Source organism: Phaethon lepturus, unplaced genomic scaffold (assembly GCF_000687285.1).
Source record: "Phaethon lepturus isolate BGI_N335 unplaced genomic scaffold, ASM68728v1 scaffold10815, whole genome shotgun sequence".
Lineage (NCBI taxonomy): Eukaryota > Metazoa > Chordata > Aves > Phaethontiformes > Phaethontidae > Phaethon > Phaethon lepturus.
In genome coordinates, this window is record NW_010541205.1 from 1 (window position 1) to 25,792 (window position 25,792).

Genomic DNA, 25,792 nt, shown 5'->3' on the forward strand with positions numbered 1-25,792 from the left:
CGCGGCGGGCCTTGGGGGCGGCGGTCGCGCCGCGTCCTCGGGCGAGAGGACGAGGCACCGGGACTGCCTGCCCTAGGCCCGACTGGGGATCAGCGCTGCAGATCCCCCCGACCGACCCCTTGTACCTGGCCGCGGCGAGCAGGGCGCTACCTGCGCGCCCCTCACACCTGAAACAGCCGTTGAAGCAGAACAAGGGTTGGAGAACACTGCTGTTCCACCTGCCCCGGCAAAGCAGGGTAGCTGCAGAGATGAGCATGTGTGGCATGGGTTGGGGCCTGCATCAGTAGCTGGCTACACATGCTTCATCAGTCACACCCACCACCCCATCCTAGAGAACATAACATTCCTGGGTGTACAACAGCCTGCACCAAGGGACAGCTGGAGTAATGCACATCAAAGTGACACCTGAGCTCTCCAGCAGGGAATTGTGCTGGAGTGGGGGTCCATGCTGGGACACAGTTGAGCTAAGCCTTTTAACAATAGTTCCACCCATGCAGGGATTAGCATTCATTCTGTGGAGATCTGCAAAACCAAAAATGCCAGTTCATGCATTTTGCTTCTGGTTTGCAGTTACTAGGTCAGTGGAACTATTTAGTAGGGAAGCCAGAAGCAAAGCATTCTTCAGCTACAGTACTGTGTGGTACTGATGCAAGACTGTTAGTCCTCTGGTTAGCAGTGCTCTGGGTGGTGTAGACTTACTGTGTAGTGGGAAGAATATATACACTATAATATATGCTCTTGTCATATCACGAGTCTACTTAACTCGTTCAGAAGCTACTGATTTCATGCTTGTTAAAATAACAGCTGGAATTGGACCTTTCTGTGGGTCAGAGTGGAATTAGAGTTGTGGGATTAGTTATAAAGCCTAGTTACAAGTCTCAGCTGGTGTTCTGAATGGATTTAAGTCTTTAAAAAAACAGGAGAGGAAGGGGAAAATGTATAAAGCATAGCTTTACATACCATTTATCTGGTGATAAGTTAATTGCTGAAGTACCTGTATCATTATCAGTGTTGTACAAACAGTATGACAGTCCAACACAAGCTTCACAGTTCCTCTACTTAGCTTTTCCTCATAGCACAGAGCTGCTGAGTTTAGTTCTTTTTAAAAAAACAACAAACTAAGAAAAACTTCACCTTTAAGCAATGAGCTAGAGAACAGAGTTTGGATTTTGTTTACCAGAAACTTTAAAAGCATTGTCTAGTACACTGAAATAAGATCTGAGGTCAGGAAAGCTTTATTGCTTTCATTACTGGAAGTGTCAGCAATTACTTTCAGTTGACCCCACTTGAATTTTGCTGGAGAAAACCACCTATTTTTCTCCTGCAGGTCTGAAAAATTTTTGTGTTTATTGGAGCTCTATGGAAGAGAGTACCGTTACAAAAGCAAAGCTATAGGCTCTACCTGATTATTTTTTTCCACTTACCCATGCTGCATTTCTTGATTACACTTGTTTGTAAGGCAGCAGAGTATAAAGCCACTGAATGTAGCCATTATGTTATGATCTAACATTGCTAGGTTTTTATTTACTGTTGGGACTTTAATTTTAACCCAGTAGTTGGTCATATATTACCATACCAGCTATCAGGAAGAAAATTAACTATCCCAGCTGAAACCATGACAATATCCATACCTTATTCTATACTGTCTACATCATGCCCAGGTCCCACACTTTCTGATACATCCCAGTTAATCACCACTACCTTTCCTGTCTTTTGATATATACATACAGATGTCATTCCCTTAGTCTGTGGGCCATCCCTCTAAAATGTCTGTTGAGTTCATTTAGTCCATGACTTCAGGCTCCACCTGTCATAGTGGTCCTTCAAGGACAGGAGGTGTGTGGTGTTAGATTGTTGCATGCTGAAGCCAGTCCTGGTTCCATCAGCCCTGCATTTTGCTCAGTTTCATCAAAACTCATTCTCCATCAGTTTGCGTGATTCTTACTGTAATGCTGTTGGTATGGCATATGTCCTGTATGCAGCATGTTTTAAGAGATGCATGGTAAACTTGCCGAAAGGCGTAACATGCCAAATCGTTGGCATGAGGCAAGTAATGCATGCAGACTTAAATTCAACTACATGTTAGGCCTGTGGCATGGAAGATATGGTCTGCCTGACTGCCTTGTGCTCCTGTTCTGAGTGCATGAATGCGAAGTTAGAGCTGACTTTCTGTACAGATAAGGGTGGTTGTGGGCTGCAGCCCAGGGTACTGTTTATGCTTGATTAAAATTAAGGGTTTTTCTCCAGCAGCCAAAGCAGCTTAGAGGTTTGTGAAACAAACCGATACCTTGATCGGATCCTGATACTCATCAGTAGTTGAAGAGGCATTTTTCTTTCTGAAGGGGAAACAAAATTGAAAGCTTGTTTTAACAGAAATAAGTAGGCTTTGATAGCCTCCTACTTTCAGGCTTAGATCTCTACTTGATTAAAATACCAGAGGTATCAGAAGCACAGGCAAGTATGTTTTTGTCCTAAAGAAAATCAGTTATTGAGGTTACCCAGTATAACTTCATAAATTCACTTTTGCAGGTCAGATGCAGAGACAGCACAGATAGGGCAAGTGGTTAAGTTCTGTTTCAAGATGAGAGTTGGAAGTTTTATTGTCTTGATGTAAGCAGACTCAAGGCCTGAAGAGAAGAGGGTGATGGGGCTGGTTTGCTCAGACTTGCATACTGGTAATATTGCTAACTGGTATGCTTGAGAAAAGTCATTTTATGTGTTCTTTACCCCAAAGCCAAGAATAATCTTGCAAAATAGCTATTTAGTACATAGAGTCATCTCCTAACCAGCTATGAATTTGTAGCTTGTCCTTGGATGCAGGTTAAGAATATTACTTAAGTATTCCTTTTGATTGTGCATATGGCATGCATTGCTCAGTTGTGGCAAACCTACTTTTAAAATCGTCTCATAAGCAACAGATTTGGGGGTTCCTATAAAAAGTTTTCAAACAAGGAGAATAAGTGATATATATGCCTAGCCAATTAAGAACTTCCACTTATTTCCGCTCATCTTCAGTCATCCCCACATCAGTTGGGCATAAGCTCAACTTGTGGAGCTTTTCCCCTCGAGTAGTTCTTTTGGAGTTAACCACACCAAATCAGTTTCCAGACAAGGATTCTTTGGCTCACTGCGTTGTGCATTTAGCTTAATTGTATCTGGCTTTACCTGAGATCTTAAAAAAAACCAAAGAACTCTTAGGTAAAGCATACATAAACATAAGTTATATTGTTTGCTCTAAGATGAGGCATTAATCATAACTTGACATCTTTTTATTAACAGGTGGTTCATTAACCAAGTTGGCTTATTATTCAACTGTGCAGCACAAAGTGGCAAGAGTGAGATCCTTTGATCATTCTGGAAAGGTGGGAGTTGTATCATTAATCAGTTGCATGTGGTTGACTTCCAAGAGTGAAGTACTGGGCTGGCTTCTCATAGTAGAACAGAAGTTTCATCTGAAAACCATCTAGTAACTTGTTCTATAAAAGCTTTATCTAGAACTTTCTTATAGTTTTAAGTATGACCTTCTGTAATGTCTGTTACTCTGAAGTAAGCTGTCACAACTAAAATGTTTGTTTTCAACACACATTCTACTATGTACTGACACTTAGAGCCACTCCTAAGCATTTGTACTGCAGCTCAGATGAGCGTGTTGCTCCTGTTATTAATCCTTTGCTGTCTTCCAGGGGAAGTTAGCCATTACTATGGGTTTGGCAATTACTTTTGCATTGCAAGCTTAATATAGCTCTAGATCTAAATTTGTGTGACGACACATCATACGTGTTCTCTTTACGGAAAGACTGATGGCAGGGCTTCAGAGCTGTGCAGCCCCTGCACAGGCAAACTCGGTTACATTCCTTGCCTTCTTGCAAGAGCTTGAATTGCCAGTTAAGTGTTTTAACTAGTTATTTTCTAGATAGACGAGTATGGTACTTTTTTTACAGAAGCCCATACTCCCGTGTAAACGTACTTTTCTCATACAGAGGTAGTTCATGCATGTCTAATGCATGGGAGAATTGATTATGTTCCCAGCTTAAGGAGTATTAAGAACTGTTGGCATTATATTCTTTAAAAGTAGCTTGGGATGTTATGTTAATAGCATTAACACAGTTTCAAGGCAAAGGAAGCACAGGTATTGATGTTCAGTGGTTTAGCATATAACCTTGTCTCTTGAGGAAGGATTTTGGATAATCTATAAGAAATTCTTTTCTCTTTTAAAGGACATAGAAAATGAGCCTTTGTATGAAATATCGGTTCAGGAGGAGATTACAGCTCGACTTCACTTCATTAAATTTGAAAACACTTACATTGAAACCTGCCTAGATTTCATCAAAGACCATCTTGTCAATACAGAGACAAAAGTCATCAAAGCTACAGGTGGTGGTGCCTATAAATTCAAAGATCTTATTGAGAAGAAATTGGGGTTGAAGTAAGTGGAACTGTTTAAACTTAGTTATAGGAGTGTATTATTTCTCTGAAGATATTTTAGTAGGCTAACTTTCCACTTTGCCCATCCGCCCACAAAAGCCATCTACGCCACAAGAGTGAAACGGTAGAATGTGTGCATGCATCGTGGTCAGACTAGGCTGAATTGACTTGTTAGTGAACGTAAGTGGCAAAAAGATAACTGTATCATCAACTGACACAAGAGAGGTGTCAACAGACAGAGGAGCCAACAGACAGGGTTCGGGAGGAAGACCGTAAAGAAGAAGAAAGCAGGGTATTACCACAGCTTTTTTCTCAAAAGGATCTAACTTGCACCTCCTCCATTTTTAAGTTAAATTAATCTGTCATGATTACGATAACGGTTTTTACTTTTCACCTTACAACTAGCAGCATTTAAGCAATAGCATCCTAGCTATCGGTAGCATGCTTTGGACATACTGTTAAGTCTACCAAAAGACCCAAATGCACAACCTGCAGTGGCATATAAAATGAAGTAATATTTGAAATGTAGTAAGTAGTTAGTAAATTCATTACTAACAAGAATTTTAATTGGGAATCTTTGTGATGAGGTATGTTTAAGTGTATCAGTCTTTCTACTTAAAATTCTGAGGACGAAATCCACAAGACAACTTAATTACTAAAAGCCAAACTATCATTGGTAAACACTTCTTTTTGTGGGTATATCTAATTTCTGTAGTTGCCTTGGCTCTCAGCTTAGAGTTCCAAAAGCTTCTAGCATTTTTCCATGCATGCTCAGAAGCAAGTAATTAATATGAATGGTAACTTACTGCATAGCTCCTTCCTAAACTTCATGCAGAAGCATAGGCATGCAGGAGAGTAAAGGACGGTCTCATGAGTTTACAGCCTCATAAAGTTACCACTCAAACATCTTTATCAAACACCATATGCTAAAAAGCTGCTCTAAGTATAGATAAAAATAGCATTAATTTACACCAATGTAAAACATTACCTGATGTTGCTGGGGAGCCCTTCAAGGCACCTCTCATGCTGTAGCCCCATGTAATATATGCTGCAATGTCTGCAGTACTGTGTTCTTCTTTTATACTGCTTTTTCAAGTAACTTTCTTCTTCTGATAGGTAGATAACTTTTTCCAAACCAGCCTACGTCAGTACCTTATTGGCTGTTACTAACTATCAATTAAGCAAGGCAAGGAGGCCATTCCCCCCTTTTCTCATGTGGTGCACCTGTTTTATGGTTCTTTGGTTTTTAGTTGGTAATGACATACTTAAATGGTCCACAGGCCCAGAAAGTGGCACCCACTCCATCCTGACAGACATAAAGCATTCTGTATTGAGATGTATATTTGTGCTTTCTTTATGTGTTTTCAACAAGGCTTATGATATTTCCTGTAAGAAATTTGGCATATTTAATTTAAGAAACTTCTCATAAGTCAGCAACAGTACATAAGATACAGAAGTTTACAGAAGCCATTAAGTGTTAGATGACTTCACTGCATCATTCATCTTATCTAAAGTATGTATCATGTTCCTGGACTCCGTACTCAGGATGTGTACTGTTGTGAATCCTGTTATTCTTGTGAGAAGTCTTTTTTTCCTGTGTTTGGTAATCCCAGTAGTAGGCTCCTCACAGTCCCTTTAGTCATAAATGAATGCTGAAATGGTGAGGGGTCCCTTTTTTCCTTCACTGGGAGGGAAACGGAGGAGCAATAGAGAATTATTCTGTGTTAGGAAATTGCTTTAGGTGAATTTCCAGATAAGTTTCCTGACCTGCTTTATTTCACAGGTGCACATACACTTCTGCTAAGCACTAGGACACTAAAGACGCAGCGTAAACAAGCAAGCAGGGGAGCAGGGTTATTTTTAATGACAGCGTGATTAACGTAAGATTAAAGTTCCTGTGTAACTACAGTCTAACTTCAGACTGTGTTCTGGCATGGAAGATGAACATCAGAACATATGCAGGTGTAGGTTTCAGGTTTTAAGAGCTCTGGACTTCTGCCATGTGGCGCGGGTTACTATCTCCTGTTTGTAAAGTCTTTAAAAACTACTCTTCTAAAAGCATACTTGCTTATCAGCAGGACTGTGAAATTTATGTAAGGGTTTTTTTTCTCGCCCTTCCCCTCAGAGTAGATAAAGAAGATGTAATGACCTGCCTAATTAAAGGATGCAACTTTGTGCTAAGGAACATACCCCATGAAGTGTTTGCATACCAGAAAGATTCGGATACGGAATTCCGATTTCAGACAAACCACCCAAATGTTTTCCCTTATTTACTGGTGAATATTGGCTCTGGGGTTTCTATAGTGAAGGTGAGTGGTTGCTACAATGTTTTATTGTACAATTTGCTAAAGATGATCTGAAACATCTTACTGTTTTAGATTTGTAGTTGTTTCTTCTTGGGTCATACAAAGTTTAGAAAGAAAATTTTTTTTTTTTTTTAATTTCCATTTCTTACAGAGTTATGAATGCTTTTCCATTCACTACCATAGTTTCTTTTTAATCATATTTAATTTGATGTTTAGAGAAGTTGTTATATTAACTGGTGAGGACAAAGGCTGTCAGATCAGAGTGATTTTTAATGTTTGTTTGTTTCTTTTGGTACACTGTTGAGTGGACCAAATTTAATGTCTATATTTAGGATTATTGGCCAAGAATTAAATACAAACATTTCAGAAACTGCTTGTGGTATTAAGTGTGTGGAACATGTACCTCTGGAGAGGTACATGTTCTCACCTCATATTCATGGAATAAAATAGTTCCACTTAGCGTAATTCCACTGTTCAAAAAAACCCACACTGCTCTCATATCTAACTTTGTATTTATAGTTATAGTAGGACTTTCTAGACAAATCTGCCTTGTTTTATTGACAGGTAGAAACAGAAGACAAATTTGAATGGATTGGAGGGAGCTCAATTGGAGGTGGAACCTTCTGGGGTCTTGGAGCACTGCTCACAAAAACAAAGGTATCAAAGTGTCAGTTTTAAGGGGCGTGGGATTAAATGAGGTGCTAAGAGGAAGTTTGAAATGTTGCAACGCCAAACTCTTTGAATAGGGAGAAATAATTTATTTTGAGTAATGCTTGTATGGGAAACCAGAAGTCCAACATTAGTTTACTAGAAGATGAAACAAATGATGTCTGTCTTTTGGGGGTTTTTACCTATTATTCAAAGAATTGCTACCCTTGTGCAGAAACAGAACAGGCAGTTCTGCAATGCTCAGGACAATTTTAATACTCTCCATTAGATGCTTGTGCTCCTTGACTGTTCGATAACAAGGCTGAGTCCGTGACTTCATATTTTTTGAGTTCGTATTTTTGACGCTTCCGATGCATAAAAGGAAGCTTCAAATGCAAAAAGGTGCCAGTAGAATATAGGGACAAAAATTACAAGGTGGTCATTGATGGCAAAATAGTAATCCTACTTGGGTCTCGAGGAGTTTGATATCAAAGACAAATAGTGTCTATAATGCAGAGAATAGTCTCCTCAAAGTGGCCTGTTAATTTTCTGTACTCTTTTTCAACATGAAATGCCTGCCTCGTTCCTGCAGTATTATCTGCAGAAGCAAAGCAGGGAGGGCCCAATTAGTGCAAAATGCCTGGCAGTAGAGAGGAGGAATTCTGACTCTCTCTGTTACACACTACGGTTTCAAGGGTTCATCAGTTAAATCCTGAGTTGGTGATCTGCCACAATAAGGCCTGATTTAGTACTGCTTTGCCTAACTCAGCTCTTAAATCATGCTGTGTTTTCCTGTCTCAAAGATCTGTATGGCTTAAATAGGTGACCCTAAATGTCAGTGGTGTAGAAAAAGCTAGAATTACATATGCATCAAATAAGAAAATGTCAAAGGGAAGATCCATACTTCCAGTATTTTGTTTGATGCTTTTAAAAAAAGAATCTTGGAACGTGACAATGTCTGCTCTTAATTCTCTCCGATTTTGTAGAAGAAGAAATTAGGGTTAACAGACTTATGAACTAAGTATTGGGGTAATACAGACTGTGTGCAAGTGTAATTTCAGGGATGTTAATGCATTTCTGCAACAGTAAAAGCAGACTTAGTCTTTTGGTTTTTAAACATTTTTTTTCTCTTTCAAAAAGACATAATTCTGTTTGCTCTTAGTTACTGTGTTTCTGACTTCATTCCAAGATATGCATGAGGCTTCTGACTCTTTGTATATGTGCTGATCCATCTCTAGTTTTCAGGAGAAGTTCAACAAATTTTTTGCAGATAACTGAAAAGGCTGATTGTGCTTTTCATCATTAAAGGAGCTCCACTTAAGATCAATCTGCCTGATAAGATACAGACTCTGGATAAGTCCTTGTAATTAGAAATTACGTATCTTTTGCTGGTAGAGTTGATTCTAAGACAAGCTAAAACCTCTGGTTTTGGTCAGTAAAGATGCTGCAGAACTCTGGGTTTATGGGCAAGGTTCTCTGGCTGTCCAGGAAAGTTAGAGTAACTCTGCTTTTCATCCTCAGAAATTTGATGAATTGCTGCAGCTCGCTTCAAAGGGACAGCACACAAATGTAGACATGCTGGTGAAAGATGTGTATGGAGGCGCCTACCAGACCCTGGGGTTAAGTGGAAATCTGATAGCTAGCAGCTTCGGGAAATCTACTACAGCAGATAAAGGTATTGGTATATAAAAGATCTACCCAAGATTTGCTATAGAGTAAATACTTTATATTGCCTGTCAGCATGGATTTGCTGCTTGTGCTAGCTTCTTGTGAACACTTAAATGGATAGAAAAATAGTTGCCAGCTTCATCAGCATAAACATATCTTGCCTTATCCATTTCCCTATGTTACGCATGCTGGGCTGAGAGGGGACTTGGAGCACTGCTTGAGATGCTCCAGTTATTTGGAGTTGTTGTTTGAAGCTAGTGAGGAGAAGAAATGCAGCCATCTCCTCTGGCCCTTGGGAATCTGCTGTTTATAATGATCTAACAAGTAGAGCTGGAAAATAACCACCAGTCCTTTTCACAATGTTGCTGACATGTTTTGCCTGCACAATATTTTATTGATTAAAAATGGTATATAGTACTGCCTTACAAGCAGGCACTCAAATGGTCAGTTTGGGATTGCGTAAGTCTGGGCAAACAACAAAAACGGCTGTTTAGTTAGCCCAATGTTAATTCATTCCTGTGGGAAATATGTGTGGCTTTCTTGGTCCAGAAGAGGACCTGTGGCAGTGAATTACTATAATTTGCAATTTCATTTGCAGTATTATAATAAAATGCTTGCAGTGCACCTCAGGTCAAGATGGATGGGTGAGCCATCATCTTGGTTCCTAGAGAGAAGGAATGGAGTTCTTGCCATTTGCTGTTGGCCTTTCAAGCAGGTTTTTTTCAAGCAGTATTTTACAGAAGCTTAGTGTTTTTCTTCATGATCGCTTCAGTCGAATACACCCTCCTTGTTCTTTGAAGTACTTTTTTGTAAAAGATTTTTGGCAGGGGGGAACACCTTTCTTCTATACACATAAAGACACTGGTCAAACTCAATTTTTTTTTTTCCCGGCTGTAGACTATCTGTTAGAAAAATACAGTCCATTTGAGCATTCTTCGGCTGTGTTTAATTTGATTTACTATTTCTTTCCTTTAAGAATTTTCCAAAGAAGATATGGCAAAAAGTTTACTACATATGATCAGTAATGACATTGGTCAACTCGCCTGCCTCTATGCCAAACTCCATAACTTAGATAAAATCTATTTTGGAGGATTCTTTATTCGGGGTCACCCTGTTACAATGCGCACAATAACCTACAGTATCAACTTCTTCTCCAAGGTAATGAAAACAGAGATTTGCCTAATAGCAAAGTGACGTGTTTAGTTATCTTTCTAGGTTGTTGGGAGACTTTAATAAATGAATTTGCACATGAAGTAAGCTTAGAGGGCTGCTGTTTAGGGAGGTAAGGCAGGGCTGTAAAGATCTATTGTGGGAGGGGTAAAATACATGTGAATTGCCTGGGAGTTCTGTCTGGCCTCTCTTTCTCTCTCCCTCCTTCCCTCCCTCTCTCTCTATTATTATTTTTTGATTGACAGTCTGTCTTGTAGCTGCCAAGTAATGAGTTTGTGCTATTTTCTTAGATAGCTACCATTGTTATTCAATTCCTCTTGCTGACTTGCATCTGTTTCTTTTCACCTCCTAGGCTGTGCAATGTGGGATTGTTCTGCTGAGGCAGTTAGTATCAGTGGGGAGGGTTGTTGTTTGTTTTTTGTTTAAAAAAAAAAAAAAACCCACAAAAAAACCCAACAAAGCTGTAGTTCTTTGCAGGTTTTGAAGCTGTGGAAAATACTGAAGATTTTTCACTAGAAAAACAGTCAAGTCCAAAAGCTTGCTTAATGGTTGTTACAGGTAGATTAGTTTCTGCACTTTTGCAATTTTATAAAATAGATTACACAATTTTTTTTCTCATCTCAGTGCTTCAGGCAAGAGACTCCTGTAATGCTGCTTTTTTCCACCCTTTATTTCACCACTACAGTCCCTTTCTGTAAAACTTTGTTGGGTTTCAAGAACAGTATTGCAAAACTGCAGCTTTAGATTGCTGTAAGAATCACTTTATCAGTGATGCAAATCCAAATCTCACCGTGAATTTTAGCTGATATTTTTCTATAGCTTACCTCTATAAAAGTGGATTTTCCTTTAGAGAAGGCAGTGGCTCACCCAGCGTTGCCTAGGAAAGCTCAGGGACCCTGCTGCTAGGATGAAGGGTGTTCTTATTCTCTCTAGCATTCGTGTATTATACTAACAACTAAACTAACTCATTTGATGGGGGAGATGCTTGCCTATGGATAATATATGGAGTGTCTGTACATTGTTGAACGTTGAATTATAGATAATGAGCGGTCCTGAATGTGTTGGACACACAGTGGCACACGCTTAGGTTGATGACCTAGAAATCAGATGACCTTATATTTGCCTTGCCTGTTCAAGCAAGAGGATTTGAATATTCATGGGATGATGCAGTGGTCTTTTCTAGTGAAGGCGCTGGCTTCCCTCTGCTTCTGTGGTTGGGCAGGCTTAGAATACGCACCACTTTTGCATGTGTTTTTTTCCCCAGTTGTTTAATAATTGTGGAATGATGTATGTAAGCAGTTCCTCCTGAAGCTGTGTTTCAGAAGCACCGTTAAAGTTACTGAATGTGTTAGAATGTAGCACAAACTATTACTACCATCTTCTAGTTGTTTCTATTAAATTTAAGTGTAAAACTAGTGACAAAGAAGTACGTATTAGCCATCAGGGACCATCCAATTGCAATGTTTCATATTGTGGCAGGGAGAGGTTCAGGCATTGTTCCTGAGACATGAAGGCTACCTGGGAGCCATTGGGGCATTTTTAAAAGGAGCTGAACAAGACAGTAAGTACAGCACTGCTATGTTCTGTATACGCTGTGTTCTGAAATGTCAGTGTAATGTCCAAGTTTCTCTTAAGAGGCTGCATGTAAGTTGTTGCCTAAATGAATACATTTGGCACTAATAAACACTGATGCTGGGCTTTGGTTTTATAAATGCTGGCAGGGACATTGTAATTTCTCACTGGTTTTCCTGCTCACCTTTGAGAAACCAGCAGGATTTGGATCTTCTGTTTTCTGCGTCTCTGCAAAGAGCAGTCATAACTCTCAAATTGGGGAAATGTGGTTTCTGAAAACTTTCCCCCTCTTTAAGAGGGCAGCTTCTGAATTGAGTTAATGCACCGAAGACGACCAGCATCTCAAAACTGTTAGTTTGAGAGCGAAAAGCCTTGCAGACATTTATGAAGGATGAGACACTTGTGTCCAGCATTCTTTGGGTATAGGGTGCTTTGGTTGAATTCTGCCATTTTTATTTTCTTTTTTTCTTGTTGATGTACTAGCAAGCCAGTCAGTATATTAGTTATAGTGGAACAGATAGTGATGTTGATGGCACTTAGTTTTAGTAAATGTCAAATGTACCTCAGAATAATGGATGTGGAATTCTTTTCATACCCATTTTATAGGTATAGGCAAGGAACCACCTACTGAGGAATTCAAGATGTTGCTTCTGCAGCATGTACTGTACATCTCAATTTGATTAAACTTTTTCTGAAATTAAAAAAAAATCTATTTAGTGTTTATCTGAAACTTACACTGTGCTTTGAGAGTTTTGTAATTATATTTTGTTAATAATGGATCTAGATTTCAAAAAAAGAAATTATAACCAGGGATAGTGCTTTGAAGGCATGCTGGTATAGGCCTTAACAACAAGGAAAAGGGGTTAAAAAAAATTATTATTTTAGAACTTGTAATTGTCTTATGTCTCATTCAGGTTGAAGTTCTTTCGAGCGAGGTAATTCCCTGAGTGGTTGAAACATTCTTTTGGGGGTTAGAGGGAAAGATTATGTTTACTTATAAAGACAAGGGAAGATGGCTTTTGTAGTGAAGCAGCTTCTCTGAAGGGATGCTAACTCTAGACTCATTCATGGGAGTATTTTCAATTTTATTTTCAGATTATGTGTCTCTCTGTCTTTCTCTTTTCTAGATCCAAATCAGTATAGCTGGGGAGAGAATTATGCTGGGAGTTCTGGTCTTATGAGTACATCGCCTGATGTTTACCCTATGCAGAGAACAAGGAGTGGTACAGTATGTGGTTGTCTTTTCTACAACTAAGTGTCTTCGCTTAGTAATGGTGATTTGAAAATAGATAATTATTCTCAAGCTAGTTGCTTCTTGCCCCTGGGATACCTGCTTACCCAAAGAAGTGACTAATATGGTGTCTTGTGTCATGTGTGACGTTGTCTTGTGTGATGGTTTGATGTAACGTCTCATGAAAGCAGCTTGTGGCCGCTACTCGTCTTATTCTCCTTCACCAAAGCGGGGTGGGGAACATTCATCTCTTACCTTTTCTCTGAAGTAGCTGGGTTTTGCTACAGCTGAAATATTGCACTTCAGAATTTAGAATCTGACGTTCCACTGTCTTTAAGCAGCGTTCATTTACTTCCTATGAGAAGAGAAATGTGTAATTGGACAGAAGAGCATAAGCTCAGTCATCTTTTAAATACACTGACAATACAGTAATTCCGATTTCACAGTGAAACTGGCATACAGTAAGCAATCAGAAAATACATGAAAATATTCTAATACTGCATCTACCGAAGTGCTTTTGGAAAGAAGCTAGACTAGAGGAGCTCATTGTATTTTACTGTCTTTTACTGCTCCACACGTCAGTGTTTTTCATGTCAAGTTTTTTTAGATTTCCTCCACCATTGATTTAGCTGCTCCCACTTTTCAGGAATTAGTTTCCTATACTTGCTATGGGGTATTGGCTTTGATTAGTTGTTTTCTGTTGGTTGCTCAGCTGTCTTAGGCCTGAAGATGAGGTGCGGAAATGTTACTGAATGGTTTCCCAGACCAAGCCTTAACATAAGTCCACTATGAGGTGCAGATGATGGATTTTGTGGCTTGTGTCTGGATGTAAAAAACTTACCTATTTTTAAGCGCTGCCATAACCGATATTATTGTAATGAAATTGTGGATTACAAGTATGACTGAAAAAATAACACCACGGTCTTCCTTAATCATAAAATACATGATGGGTTTTAAAAAGTATTCATGCAGATGTAATGATCTCCTGTTGTTTGTCAACCCTTTAATCAGTGAAAAGATTTTTTTTTCCATGCTGGCAGTAGTACACGAGTCTCAAACCTGCTGCAATGTACTGTCCACAGCTTCTCCATTTTGAATTCTTCTATCACTCACTTTGTTCACATGAAGTGAAATCTCTTTGCAACAATCATAGTTCAGAAATGTCCACTTTTCAGCAGTGAAATTAATACTGAAGACAATCGTTCTACAGCAACCAGTCTGGTTTATGTACATAAAGTCTTGTTCCATTGCAGGCTTTAGTCTTTACTTAGCCTGTACATTTCTAGGCCATGCAGCATTCGCGAATGTGCTCACGTTGTTTTAGACGCAAGAAATAAGGCACACTTCATGTGCAGAGCTGTGTAGCTATAGATATTTCACACTAAATTAATCTCTATCTTTAGAAATTTCGTCCCAAGCATTGTTTTCACACGGCATAAGGAATTGTGATCAAGATTGTGAAAGGAAGTTGTAAAGCAACATAGCAACATTCCTTTACAAATAAGCCTGTGCTCAGCTCTTTGTCCTCCTGTCTTTGAACCAGGTAGCCCAGCACATTTAACAGTACTGCGGAGGAAGGGAAGGAAAATAATAAAATAGAGGGCCTATAATAAATTTTCAACAGGAAGCTTGATAATCTCCATCTATAGGGTGGGCATGGATAATTAATTCATGCAGGGGAGTGGGTTATTTATGATGACATACACTCTAATGTAATTGTCTGTAAATTTGTCAGTCTTAACTGTGGATGGACTTCTGTAGCCCTTGTACTAATTTAATTTATGATGAGTCAAGTTCTAATAAATCTCTTTCATTTTCACCTAGTTTGACATGCTTGAAATGGATAGGTTGGAGAGACCGCTTGTTAACCTACCACTGCTGAAGGACCCATCAACCTATATTCCAGACACTGTTGACCTCACAGATGATGCCATGGCCAGAAAATACTGGCTCACCTGCTTTGAGGAGGCACTGGATGGGGTAAATGTTACAAAACAGTCGTATGTATGAATGACGCAAATATTTAGCGAATAAATCTTCTGTGGACCAATGTGTTTATGCTGCAAAATATGCCTGCTGTGTCAAACCTATTGTGTGTAAGTACAGTTCCTTTTTCCCCTGTTAACAGAGGCATCTGACTTTGTCCCAGTCTCCTAAGGAAGTGCTTGAGACCTTCAAAGGCAGAAGTATTCTTCTCCTGTGGGGGTGCCTTTTTTTTTTTCATTAGGTGTTTCCAAAGCATCTTCCCTCTTAAATGTCACTTACCACCTCTTTATACAGAGCTGGCAAGCAGGATGGTTATACAACCAAGGCCAAAAAAGCAAAGGCCAAAGATACTCACATTGTTCTTACTCTTGGGAGCAGTCCTACTGACCTACTTACAGCCACTTTTGCATACAAAGAGCATGATTTAATCAGACATAAGTTATTTTTTCTGCACTGTGAAACTGATTCAGTCAGTGCAAACTAGTACTTAAGAGCTATGTACACTTAGTAAGCAAATCCAAATCAGAAATTTCATGACTGTGTGTCAGGAGGAAAAGAGCTGGGAAAAACACAGGGGCTACACATTGACGTGACCTTGCCGTAGTAAAGAAAAAAAGAACACACAGGGTTGATGTGGACTGGTAAATTTAATGCCTATTTCTCCTTTTGTGTGTGTATGTGTTATTTTTTTCCCCTCCTATAAGTAGTTAGAACTTGTGTTTAATTTCTGAAGGTACAGTCTTGAAAATAAACTTTAAATCTTTTGGGAAGAAAGGAAGTATTTAAAATTATTCTTTGGTGGTTGGAGTAAAGGAAAGCTAGATGATACTGCGTGGGAGGGACTAGATAGTATGCAGGCACTGAACAGTATGACAGATGGAGGGGTTATTTTTCAGACTGAACTTCAGATCTGTTACATGGAGGAAGAATTAATTTGGTAACTTCAGTCTTGCCTCATTTCTCTACCAGGTGGCAAAGCGTGCTGCAGCCAGTCAACCAGACTCTGTTGATGCACTGGAGAGAGCTGAAAAGTTCCGTCAGAAATACTGGAATAAGCTCCAGACACTCAGGCAGCAGCCTTTGTAAGTGTCTTTATTTTCCCTTTTTCATCACTTGCTGCTTCTGTTGAGCAGAGCAAATTAAAAGCTAACTAAAAACTAACTAAAGGCTAAATAAAAGCTAATTTGGTTCTGAAGCAGAGCAAACTGAAGGCTAAGTAGGCTGAAGGCTATAGCAAGTTGATGTACCAAACATCAGCTCCTCTGTGCAGAACTTTCAGATCTCATATATTGGAATTTAGTGGAAACGTTATATCTTGGCAGAAAATTTATTATTAAAATTTGTTCCATGGTTATTAAAAATGGTAGCATGTTAATTCAAGTATCTAGCTTTGCTCTGAACATTTTCCTCCTCTGTATTTCAATAAACTGTATAGTAGAATTACCACTTAGAGACTTTAGCACATGTGGCATGTAAAGACTTCAACTTAAGTGCTCCTGTGACGTGCTATGACTGATGGAGGAAACAGAAGAGAAGATAACTTGTTTCTGCTTGAAGTAGTTGATCTCTTTTTTTTCTCCCCTTCTCCCTTTTTAAAGTGCATATGGTACCTTAACAGTTAGAAGTCTTTTGGATACAAGGGAACACTGTTTAAACGAGTTCAATTTTCCGGATCCCTATTCAAAGGTAAGTTGTTCTTGCTTTACAGAGTGGACAACATCTAAGTTCAAGACACTTTTTCCACACTCTGAAACTTTGTATAAGCAATGGCTTATAGGGGAGAAATTAGTAACTGGCTGCATTGCAGCAGTTTTAACCAGTTGGTGGTAGTCACTGAGGAGAAACAGCAATGGGTAGTGGGATATAAAGCCTTTGACTTCTAACATGCTCATGGTGAGGATAGTGCTAACCAAAATCTTACCAGCTTCAGTTGTCTGATACTTCCAAGAAGCAAACTGATGGTGCCAGTCCTGTTCCTGATGAGTGCGTGGTGTCTGTCATCAGATACTATTGCGACTTGCTCCTTCAGCGAGGAGGAGCTTCCTTCAGTTTAGAACTGAGGAAGCGGCGTGGAGAAGCCTGCCCTTCTCATTGTGGAGTACCTCACAAGTGACCTGAGAGGTTCAATTCTGAGGACAGTCAGTTTATTTCCCTTTATACTGAGGGTACTACTGCAGTCTGGCAGACTTCAGGAATCTTTCTTTTTTTCCTCCTCATAATTCTCTTCGTGGTGTGGAAACCGTTTTCAAATTTAAAGCTATATGTAGCTATGTAGGTACTTTCCAATAAATATGCAAATTGCAGACAGTTGTAAAAGACACTTGGCATTGTTATTTTGTAGAGCAGTTAATGTCAACAGCTCCCTGCAAAAGTCACCAGCGTTATGAACTCACATTTCTCTGTTCCTTTAACAACCTTCAAGTGTGTTTCCTTTTCTTCCCCTGCCCCCTGCCAAAGGCAAGAAAAGGAAGGAGAGGAGTGTCCATAAACAGACAGTCATCTCCTCCACCTCATCCTGTCTGAAAAAAGGCCTAAAAAACCCTCCAAAACCTTCACACATTGCCGTAGTTGCTGAGGCCATCTGTCCTTAAACCAAACGGTGCCGCTTTCCGACATACTGTTCTGGATTAATTTACCGCTATGCTGTAGAAGGATTCTTGATTACTTTTGCAATTTTTGAGATACTCAGCAGAGTTGGGTTGGAGTGTATACAAATGCATAACCTCTAGCTCTTAAAGGTATTTGTTGCCATTGTGCAGCTGTTTACTCTTTGTATTTTATTCTGTAACACAATATGGTTGTGGGAGAGGGCATGTGCAGTCAGTGTTTCTCAAAAATAACTTTCTGTAGGTCTGATCCTCACCACTTGTCTGTGTGGACATGTCAATAATAACAGTGCCAGTGTCTGGCTAGAGACTTTTTTCTGACTGTTGATATATTTCTACAAACTACATAGAAGGTTCTTCCTAGCTGTATTGCCAGATGTTACATTCACTCTAAGAAAGAGTTAAAAGATATGTGAGGTGGCTTTTACTTATATTTGCTTTTGGGTAATTCAGACAAGATATTGCCAAGAAAAGATCTTGATGTAAAGATGGTACCCAGTATTGCTTTTAAATTTTTTAAGATAACTAGCTATGTAACACTGATCTCACTGGAGACAGAAGCAGAGAAAAAAAAAAATTCAAGAGCTTCTGAGCATCTGGGATGATGAAACTTTCAATGCAAAAATAAAACAAACCCCCAAACTTCTCCAGTTTTTGTAAAACTGCTAGTGGTAAGCCTTCTCATGGTAATTACCTGGGTTTGGTGGGTCATGTTACTCCTAAAATTTTGTGCGTGTCCACTCTCCCATTCCCCCACCTGCTCAAGATCTGTTGTACCTCTAACTTACTAGGAGAAGTAATTCTTGGGCTACAGATTATATCCTAGCATTAATGAAGCTTTTTATTAGAATCCCAGGAAACTTTTTTCTTGTTGATACTAAGCATGCTGATAACGGTAACTTGTTGGTCCATTAGAGGCCATGAACGTAGAGGAGAATGCTTGAACGTGGTCTTGGGACTGAGACAACCAATGATGGGTAAGAAATTTTTGTCTATAAATCCAATGTTTCATGTCTTTCTTACAGGTAAAGCAGAAAGAAAATGGCATAGCCTTAAAATGTTTTCAAAGCGTAATCGAATCTTTGGATTCATTAGGCTGGGAGGAGAGGCAGTTTGCTCTGGTGAAAGGACTTCTTGCGGGGAATGTCTTTGACTGGGGAGCAAAAGCAGTCTCTGAGTAGGTGTTAAATATTTTAAAAGCACCCTTTTAAGATACAGAATATCCAATTGTTTGTTGCTTTTTTTAAAATAAAGTGCACCAATCTAACGTTAATTGTAGTTTGTATTTTACCTTAATCAAATGTTGGTTGTTTATTTACAAGCATTGTTGTGGTGCAGGAAAGTTTACATTTCCGCCCTTAAATCTGGCAGACATGTCACTGTGAATGTTTGAATTAAGCGATAGAGCATTTAATATTCCAGTCTGGCTGCTTTGCTTGTAGCATTGTTATTAGCACTGCTTTTGGGTATGTGTCGTCCTGTGTTCCTAGAACAGAAAATAGGCTATTTTTCTGCAACCTCCAGTTGTCCTGAGATCACAGTATATATACAGTAGGCCCTAAGTTAGGTTGAGTGGTCTCTTTTGTCAGCTAAATACTAGTTATTTTTGATCAATGTACATTTCTGTTACCATCTGGAGAGCTTTTTTTCCTTGTATCGTGTCAGCAGCCATGAATTCATTGAAGAATCTTAATGCCAACAGTCTCAAAATATTTTTGCTTTTTCAATCCTAGAACTTTTTTTTTTTTGTGGGGCTGATAGTATAGATCTAAGAGCATGGGAGAGGGACATTGTCTTAACAGCTGACATTCAGCAGTTCCTTTCCCTTTCTGCATCTTTGAGGAGTTTTCCCTCTGATCAAATCAAGAAAAGGCCATTAAAAACAAGGCGATTCAAGGCTACATGGGCGTTCTTAGTCTTGTGTTACTTCTGATGTTGCCCTCAACCATTAAGCTTGAACTGACACCAGTTAGAGCAGCTAGTGTACTTGCCACTCGTGCTAAGTGTAGCTCTCATTCTCTTTAACTAAGGAACTCAGGTACAGGCCAAGTTAAATGTCACTTAGTTCTAGATTTAAGGAACTTTAGGAGTCTTGGCTGGCAAGCATTGCCCACATGGTGTAATCAATTTTAACTGGCAGATTAGAATCTAGCCATCTCATCATGTAATTCCTCAGTGCCACCTAAGTGTTCGGGACTACTTTGCTATACATATAGCCAGTAGCAGTAGCTTTTAAAACCTGTATCTGGTTATTTTAATTCCTTTTTTCCCCCCTTGCAGGTACAACTTTAAAAAACTTTTGTAGACCAATCTTCATATTAGACTGTGTAAAGCACTGTTTTACCCTGCAGATATTGTAGATCATGACTACATTTTTTGGTGATCTGCAGACCAAAAGATGTCTTTTTCGCCTGTAGTCTAGTGCCTGCAAACATCTGTATATTGCTGAAGCTTTTTTCTTTTAGCATAAGAACTCTAATTTAATGCACATCTAAGCCTTTTCTTTTTAAAATAAGCACAAAATATCTGTTCCTCAGTCATTGGACCTATCCACACTCCCCATTATAACCAATGCAATACAGTTGCTGACCACCTGCTAAAGAAATGTTTGAATTATATTTATGTGAGATGAAGTTGCTTAACTGTGTACTCTTTATTTCTCTTCTGATACAGTGTTCTGGAATCTGAGCCACAATTTGGATTTGAGGAAGCCAAGTCAAAACTACAAGGTATAGGGAGATCTGTGGCGGTGGTTGGAACTGGATATTGTGTTACTATGAGAGTGGAGGAGAGTGTGAATGTGTTTATTGTGGCAGTTCTGCTGCCCAGATGACAAGAAATGGTTCGTACTTGCTAGGGTTATCTGAAATACAGGCTGCAGAGGTTTGGTGGAATGTGCCAGGTTGTGTTCCAAAGGAATTGAAATCTGAAAACCTCTTTCCTTGAACAGAGGTGTTGGCCACACAGGTGGTCAGAATATCTTGCCCATGCTCTTTTTCATAACTGTTCTTACCCTGTCACGGAGATAGTGTCCTGGGAGGTATACCACCATCCATCCTAGGATGAGTCACTAGGATAGCCGTGACTCCATTGCTTTATTATGAAAATTCCATTTCAAGACTGATGTACATGAGCTATTCCCATAATTAAGAGCTCAGGAACTCTTTGAATCTACATGTTTAATGTTCAAAACCTGAGCTCAAATGCTTTAATGCTTAAGCATCTGTAAAGAGACACCTCCTGCTTTTCATAACGTACAGAATCACTGCCTAAAAGAAATGCTAATGTGATTTTTGTCTGTGACACAGAACGTCCCTGGTTAGAAGATTCCTACAGTCAGTGGCTAGAGCGACTGAAGGTATGACTCCGCGATTGTTACTAACCATTGAGTGATTAAATACATTAATCATAAAACCACCTTAGTAATCTTGCTTTTTAACAGATTTCACAGAACTCTGCTCAGACAACTCAGAATAACTTCTGGTAACACGGTACCAGTCATTCAGCAGCCTTACCAGAAAGAAAGGAACAAAAGGAATTAGTCTGACGCTTCATTACTTACCAAGCTTCTTAGCTGAACTCCTTCAGAACCTGCAGCATTTAGAACCCAGCTGCTTTCAAAGCTGTTCCAAAGTAACCATATTGTGTTCCTTCTTTATAAGGGCACTTATTTCCATACAACTAGACCCATAATTTTGAAAACTTGGGTCCCAGTGTAATGTTTGGGTTGTTCCATCTGAGTAGCCAACCTAAAAATGACATTAATTTAGGAGCTTGCTGAAACTAATTAACTTGCCAATTAGCAAAGCTTTTTTCCCTCTGTGTGATCTCTATTACTATTTAATTAAGGTTAATTGAAAAGCTTTTGTTTCTTTGTGTAAATCTCCTATGTTGGAAATGACAGCCAAAAGGTTTGGTATGAGTAGACTATCGCAAATCGTTACATCATTACATCTTAAACCAAAAGTATCAGCTAATCTTGTGTAACAGTGATAATTAAGGAACTTGAAGCGCTGTCCTGACAATTTTTTATCAGGAATTAAGCATTGTTCACTATAAAAATTCTTCTGCTGGTATGAATGGGAGTGAACTAAGCTTCATAACATCAGATTTAGAACAAACTAAAAGGTTAATAGAGAATAGGAGATATCTTTTCATTTTAGGATGTCACTGCCCCCAGCAGTCCATCCTGCCCTTTCCTGGCAGAAGGGAATCCTGTTCACCCTACAGCACGCTAGCTTAAAACAGCCACAAAGGTAGGTTCACCCTGATAACCAACGCATTCACGTAGGCGGCCGCCCATGCTGCTGCATCTTATTTTAGAGAATGGCATTCTCCAGCTGCATGGCGTAACGCAGCGCTAGCCACAATCTAGCCTCCAAACAGCAGGATTATAGGCCTACCTACCCCCCGTTCAGAAGCCTCTGAAGTGCGTTCCTGTCCAGAGCTGCTGGAGTTCAGAATGTCTTGAATTGGCAGATGTAGGTTTTATTAATGGAGCTTGAAAAGCACCTCTCAAACAGAGCAAAGTAACTGAAGGCTGTTTTAAATAACCGTAGAAACACAATGTTAGGGAAACTGCTTTCTCTTAAGATCGAGGGTAGGTGATGTTCTGATGAGTTATGCTGCTGCTAAATACCCAAACTGCCAATCATTTAAGGGTAGAAAATGTGGGATCTTAAAGTGAGTAGTTCTAAATTACACCAACTAGTCACTGAAATGAATTGTGAACTCAATCCTGAATACATTGGTTTTCTCTTACAGGAGGGTCCCCCTCATAAATGTGCCTTAATTTTCGCAGATAACAGTGGAATAGACATAATTTTAGGAGTCTTCCCTTTTGTCAGAGAGCTCCTTTCTAGAGGGACAGAGGTAAGTGGTTTTCATTGTGAATTCACGATGTAATGGAGCTTTGGCAATTGGTGAAAGGTTCGTTAACTACCTACCGGCAGCACACTTGACCAGACTGGCTCCTAACATCTAAATTGGGAATAACCCAAATCCCTGGAACTCTAAGTAGACTGTGAGAGGTAGCAAAGCAAAGCGAGCCTCTGTCAGACCTAAGGGTCTGTAATGTCAGAAGACCTGAAGCAGCTGGTTAACTGGGGCAAGATGAGGACTGGGCCCCCAGCCTTTCTCTTCGCATTTCCTCTTTTGTAAAATAAGTCGGGCAATGGCGATTTTAAATGAACAAGCAGCTCTAACACCATATGCAGACTTCATTAATTGGTGAACTCTTCTGACCTCTTTACCTCAGGTCATATTGGCTTGTAACTCTGGCCCTGCCCTAAATGATGTCACCTACAGCGAATCCCTGATTGTTACTGAGCGGATAGCAGCAATGGATCCAGTTATTCAGTAAGCATATAACCAGTCTTCATTATGTCTTGCACAATACACAGAAGGAAAAGCGAGCTCTGTGTTATGTACTTGGTTCATATTTAACTGTGTTTATTAGTGTCTGCAGTCCGCAACCTGGAAGTAAGCTAAGGCAGCTCATTTACTTTCATTAAGGTGAAAAATTTAGAAATCAGATCTTTCTTGAACATCCATAATTACATTTGTTGTCTCTGTCTTCCCTGATAAGCACTCAAGCTACTAAAACATAAATTTTCTATGTTAAAAAGAATACAGGAAAATACATAGATTTCACCTATAGAGTATCCCTGGTAGAGGATACATCGCTGACTAAATAATCCTTTTGCTCAAGGAAACGTCGTGTTTCTTGGCAAAGTTCTAGCAGGAAAAGAAGCCTCTGCAAAGACGACTTCGATATTCATTGTCATCTGGCTTATTATACCAGACTTGCATGACCCTGCTGAGGTAGCTGTTTAACGTTTTTGTCTTTTTTTTTTTAAATAAAGATCTGCACTGAGGGAAGAGAAGCGCATGCTGGTTCAGACAGGCTCGAGTTCTCCGTGTCTAGATCTAAGGTATGTTGGCAAAGTACCAATTTGTTATTCCATCTTCGTCAGCTGCAGGATGTTGCGAGACTGAGCTCGGGAGTATCTCAGCCACCTTTCCTGAGATGAATCACTTTCGCACAACCATTAAGAGTTGCTTAGTCTGGGTTTACAGACTTGTAATATTGGTCAAGCCTTACTAGTTACTTGTTGGACATCTTACCATGCTTGTGTTCAGCAGTGACACAGTCAGTTCATGAGCAGCTTAGTTACAGCTGATGTGAAATCCTGCATGTGACCAAGAAATCCACTTGACCCTAAGAAGCATTTCATGTTGTTAACCTATTTGTTTTTAATTAGTTTCTCTACTGGAGACAGAACTTAACCTGTGTTTTCTGGGAAATCCCAATTCGTGCATTTAAGGAAGCTTGTAAAACTACATTCCCGTCTCCTGTGCTTTGATTTAGAGTGTGTCTGTTGGCATCAGTAAGATGTTACTTGGCATCAGTAATTCCGTATCCCACCATGCTGTATGTAAATGATAAAGCCCTTAGAACTGCCTGTCTTTCACTTGTAGCACGTGTAAGGATGACTGCTTCTAAACCAGACCTCTCATTTCAGCCGTCTGGATAAAGGTTTGGCTGTGCTGGTCAGAGAACGGAAGACAGACTTGGTGATCATTGAAGGCATGGGTCGTGCCATCCACACCAATTACTATGCGGCTTTGAAGTGTGAGAGCCTCAAGCTTGCTGTTATCAAAAACTCCTGGCTTGCTGATCGTCTTGGAGGGAAGATTTTCAGTGTCATTTTTAAGTATGAAGTGCCATGTAAATGATATGGATCTGGTCAGCTGGGTGAAGAGGAGCAGCAGAGTGGACTTGCACTAGTTTTACTTCAACTGTAAAGAATGTATTTTTATTACAAGGGGGAAAAGAGGTCACAGGAAATTCCATATTTATATTGTGCTTTTGTGACTTAAAAAGCAACAATATGATTCACTCTATAGTATACACACTCAAATATATATATATGTATATCACTCATTGTTTATTTTGGTAAGTGTTTATTTTAATGCTGCAGTATTTGTGATGAAAAGACTTTATTTTTTTGTTCTGTGAGACATTCATATAGAAATATATTTAAATGTCAATGAAATCTTTTTTTATACATCTCTGCCAGCAACGACGTGGCACATACCAAATAGTTTTTAAAGTGCTAAGTGAATCTGACATTGCATTTTCCCTGTCAGCTTTTAAACTTCCCTAAAACGTTTCATGCTCTTTGCAATTAATTTGATTGAAGGACTGATCCACCTTCTAACCTAACAACCATTGCTGAAGCTGTATTTCAAAAAGAACTGTCGTGATCTGAGGGTGCGTAGCAGATAACCGGACAGCACTAGTTTACCAAACAGGCAGTAACTCAATTGCTTTCACTGTTTGGTCTTGTTAACACTTGGGTGAGAGGGGAATTGTGCAACTATACTAACTTAGAGTCTCACTAAGTTACCCTCAAAGTGAACGCGTAGTGCTTTACTCAGGAACACCCAGCTATCTTCCTGTCGCAGGCATGTTAGTTTCTGTTGCCTTCAGTTATTTAATGCTGGGACTGATCAGAATTAGTCTCTTTGTTCGTGCAGTGCAGTTAAAGCCATTTCCAAGTAACTGAATTCGCTTTTTTTTCTCCCTCTCTATCAGCTGTGCAACACATAAAAGGAGTGATTTAACCAAGAATTTGCAAACCAGCACGTGCATGCATCAGTCATTACAGCTCTGAAATGAAAAACAGCTTAATTAGAAAACTATTTAATATGCAGCTGAGATCACTGTTCCCCATGAATTTCAAAGATTCTTCTTTGAGAGCAAGAGAATAATGCAAAATACCCATTACTCACTGTCTCACCCTTGCCTGGTGAACTTGTACTTGGTTTTAATTGCCCAATTACCAAACTTCATGCTCTAGTACTGTTGGATTTCAGCTATCAATCATCGTCTTAAATACTTCTCGATCAGGTTAACTAAACTAGGACAAAGCATCCTCTATAGCTAAACAGGGAAACGTATCCTGTGATGGGAACCTGACAAAGGACAAGACCATGTCTTGCATTTAAGTCTAGTAGCTCCCGAGCTGCATGGTCTCCCTTTCTGGGGTTTCAGGCCGCTGCAGAGAATGCAGTTAAGTCCTGCATCTTGGGGCTTTGTGCAACAGTACTGTTGTTTCTGATTCACAAATGACCTTCACGGTGACCAGCGTCTTCTGCTTAGAAGAGGGGAAGAG

General features: G+C 39.5%; 1 protein-coding gene across 1 annotated transcript; it reads left to right on the top strand.

The window, feature by feature from the left end:
• Positions 1-3,279: 3,279 nt before the first annotated feature.
• On the top strand, positions 3,280-24,950 carry PANK4 (pantothenate kinase 4; the record flags this gene model as incomplete). Its single annotated transcript, XM_010287661.1, has 18 exons — positions 3,280-3,362; positions 4,218-4,426; positions 6,551-6,734; positions 7,296-7,388; positions 8,901-9,054; positions 10,024-10,205; positions 11,697-11,778; positions 12,917-13,017; positions 14,845-15,000; positions 15,976-16,088; positions 16,605-16,692; positions 18,638-18,789; positions 20,286-20,341; positions 20,921-20,970; positions 22,380-22,484; positions 22,870-22,970; positions 23,477-23,545; positions 24,137-24,950. Coding segments are annotated over 18 exons (2,192 nt in total), but the record flags the coding sequence as incomplete, so codon positions are not given.
• Between the last annotated feature and the right edge of the window lie 842 nt (positions 24,951-25,792).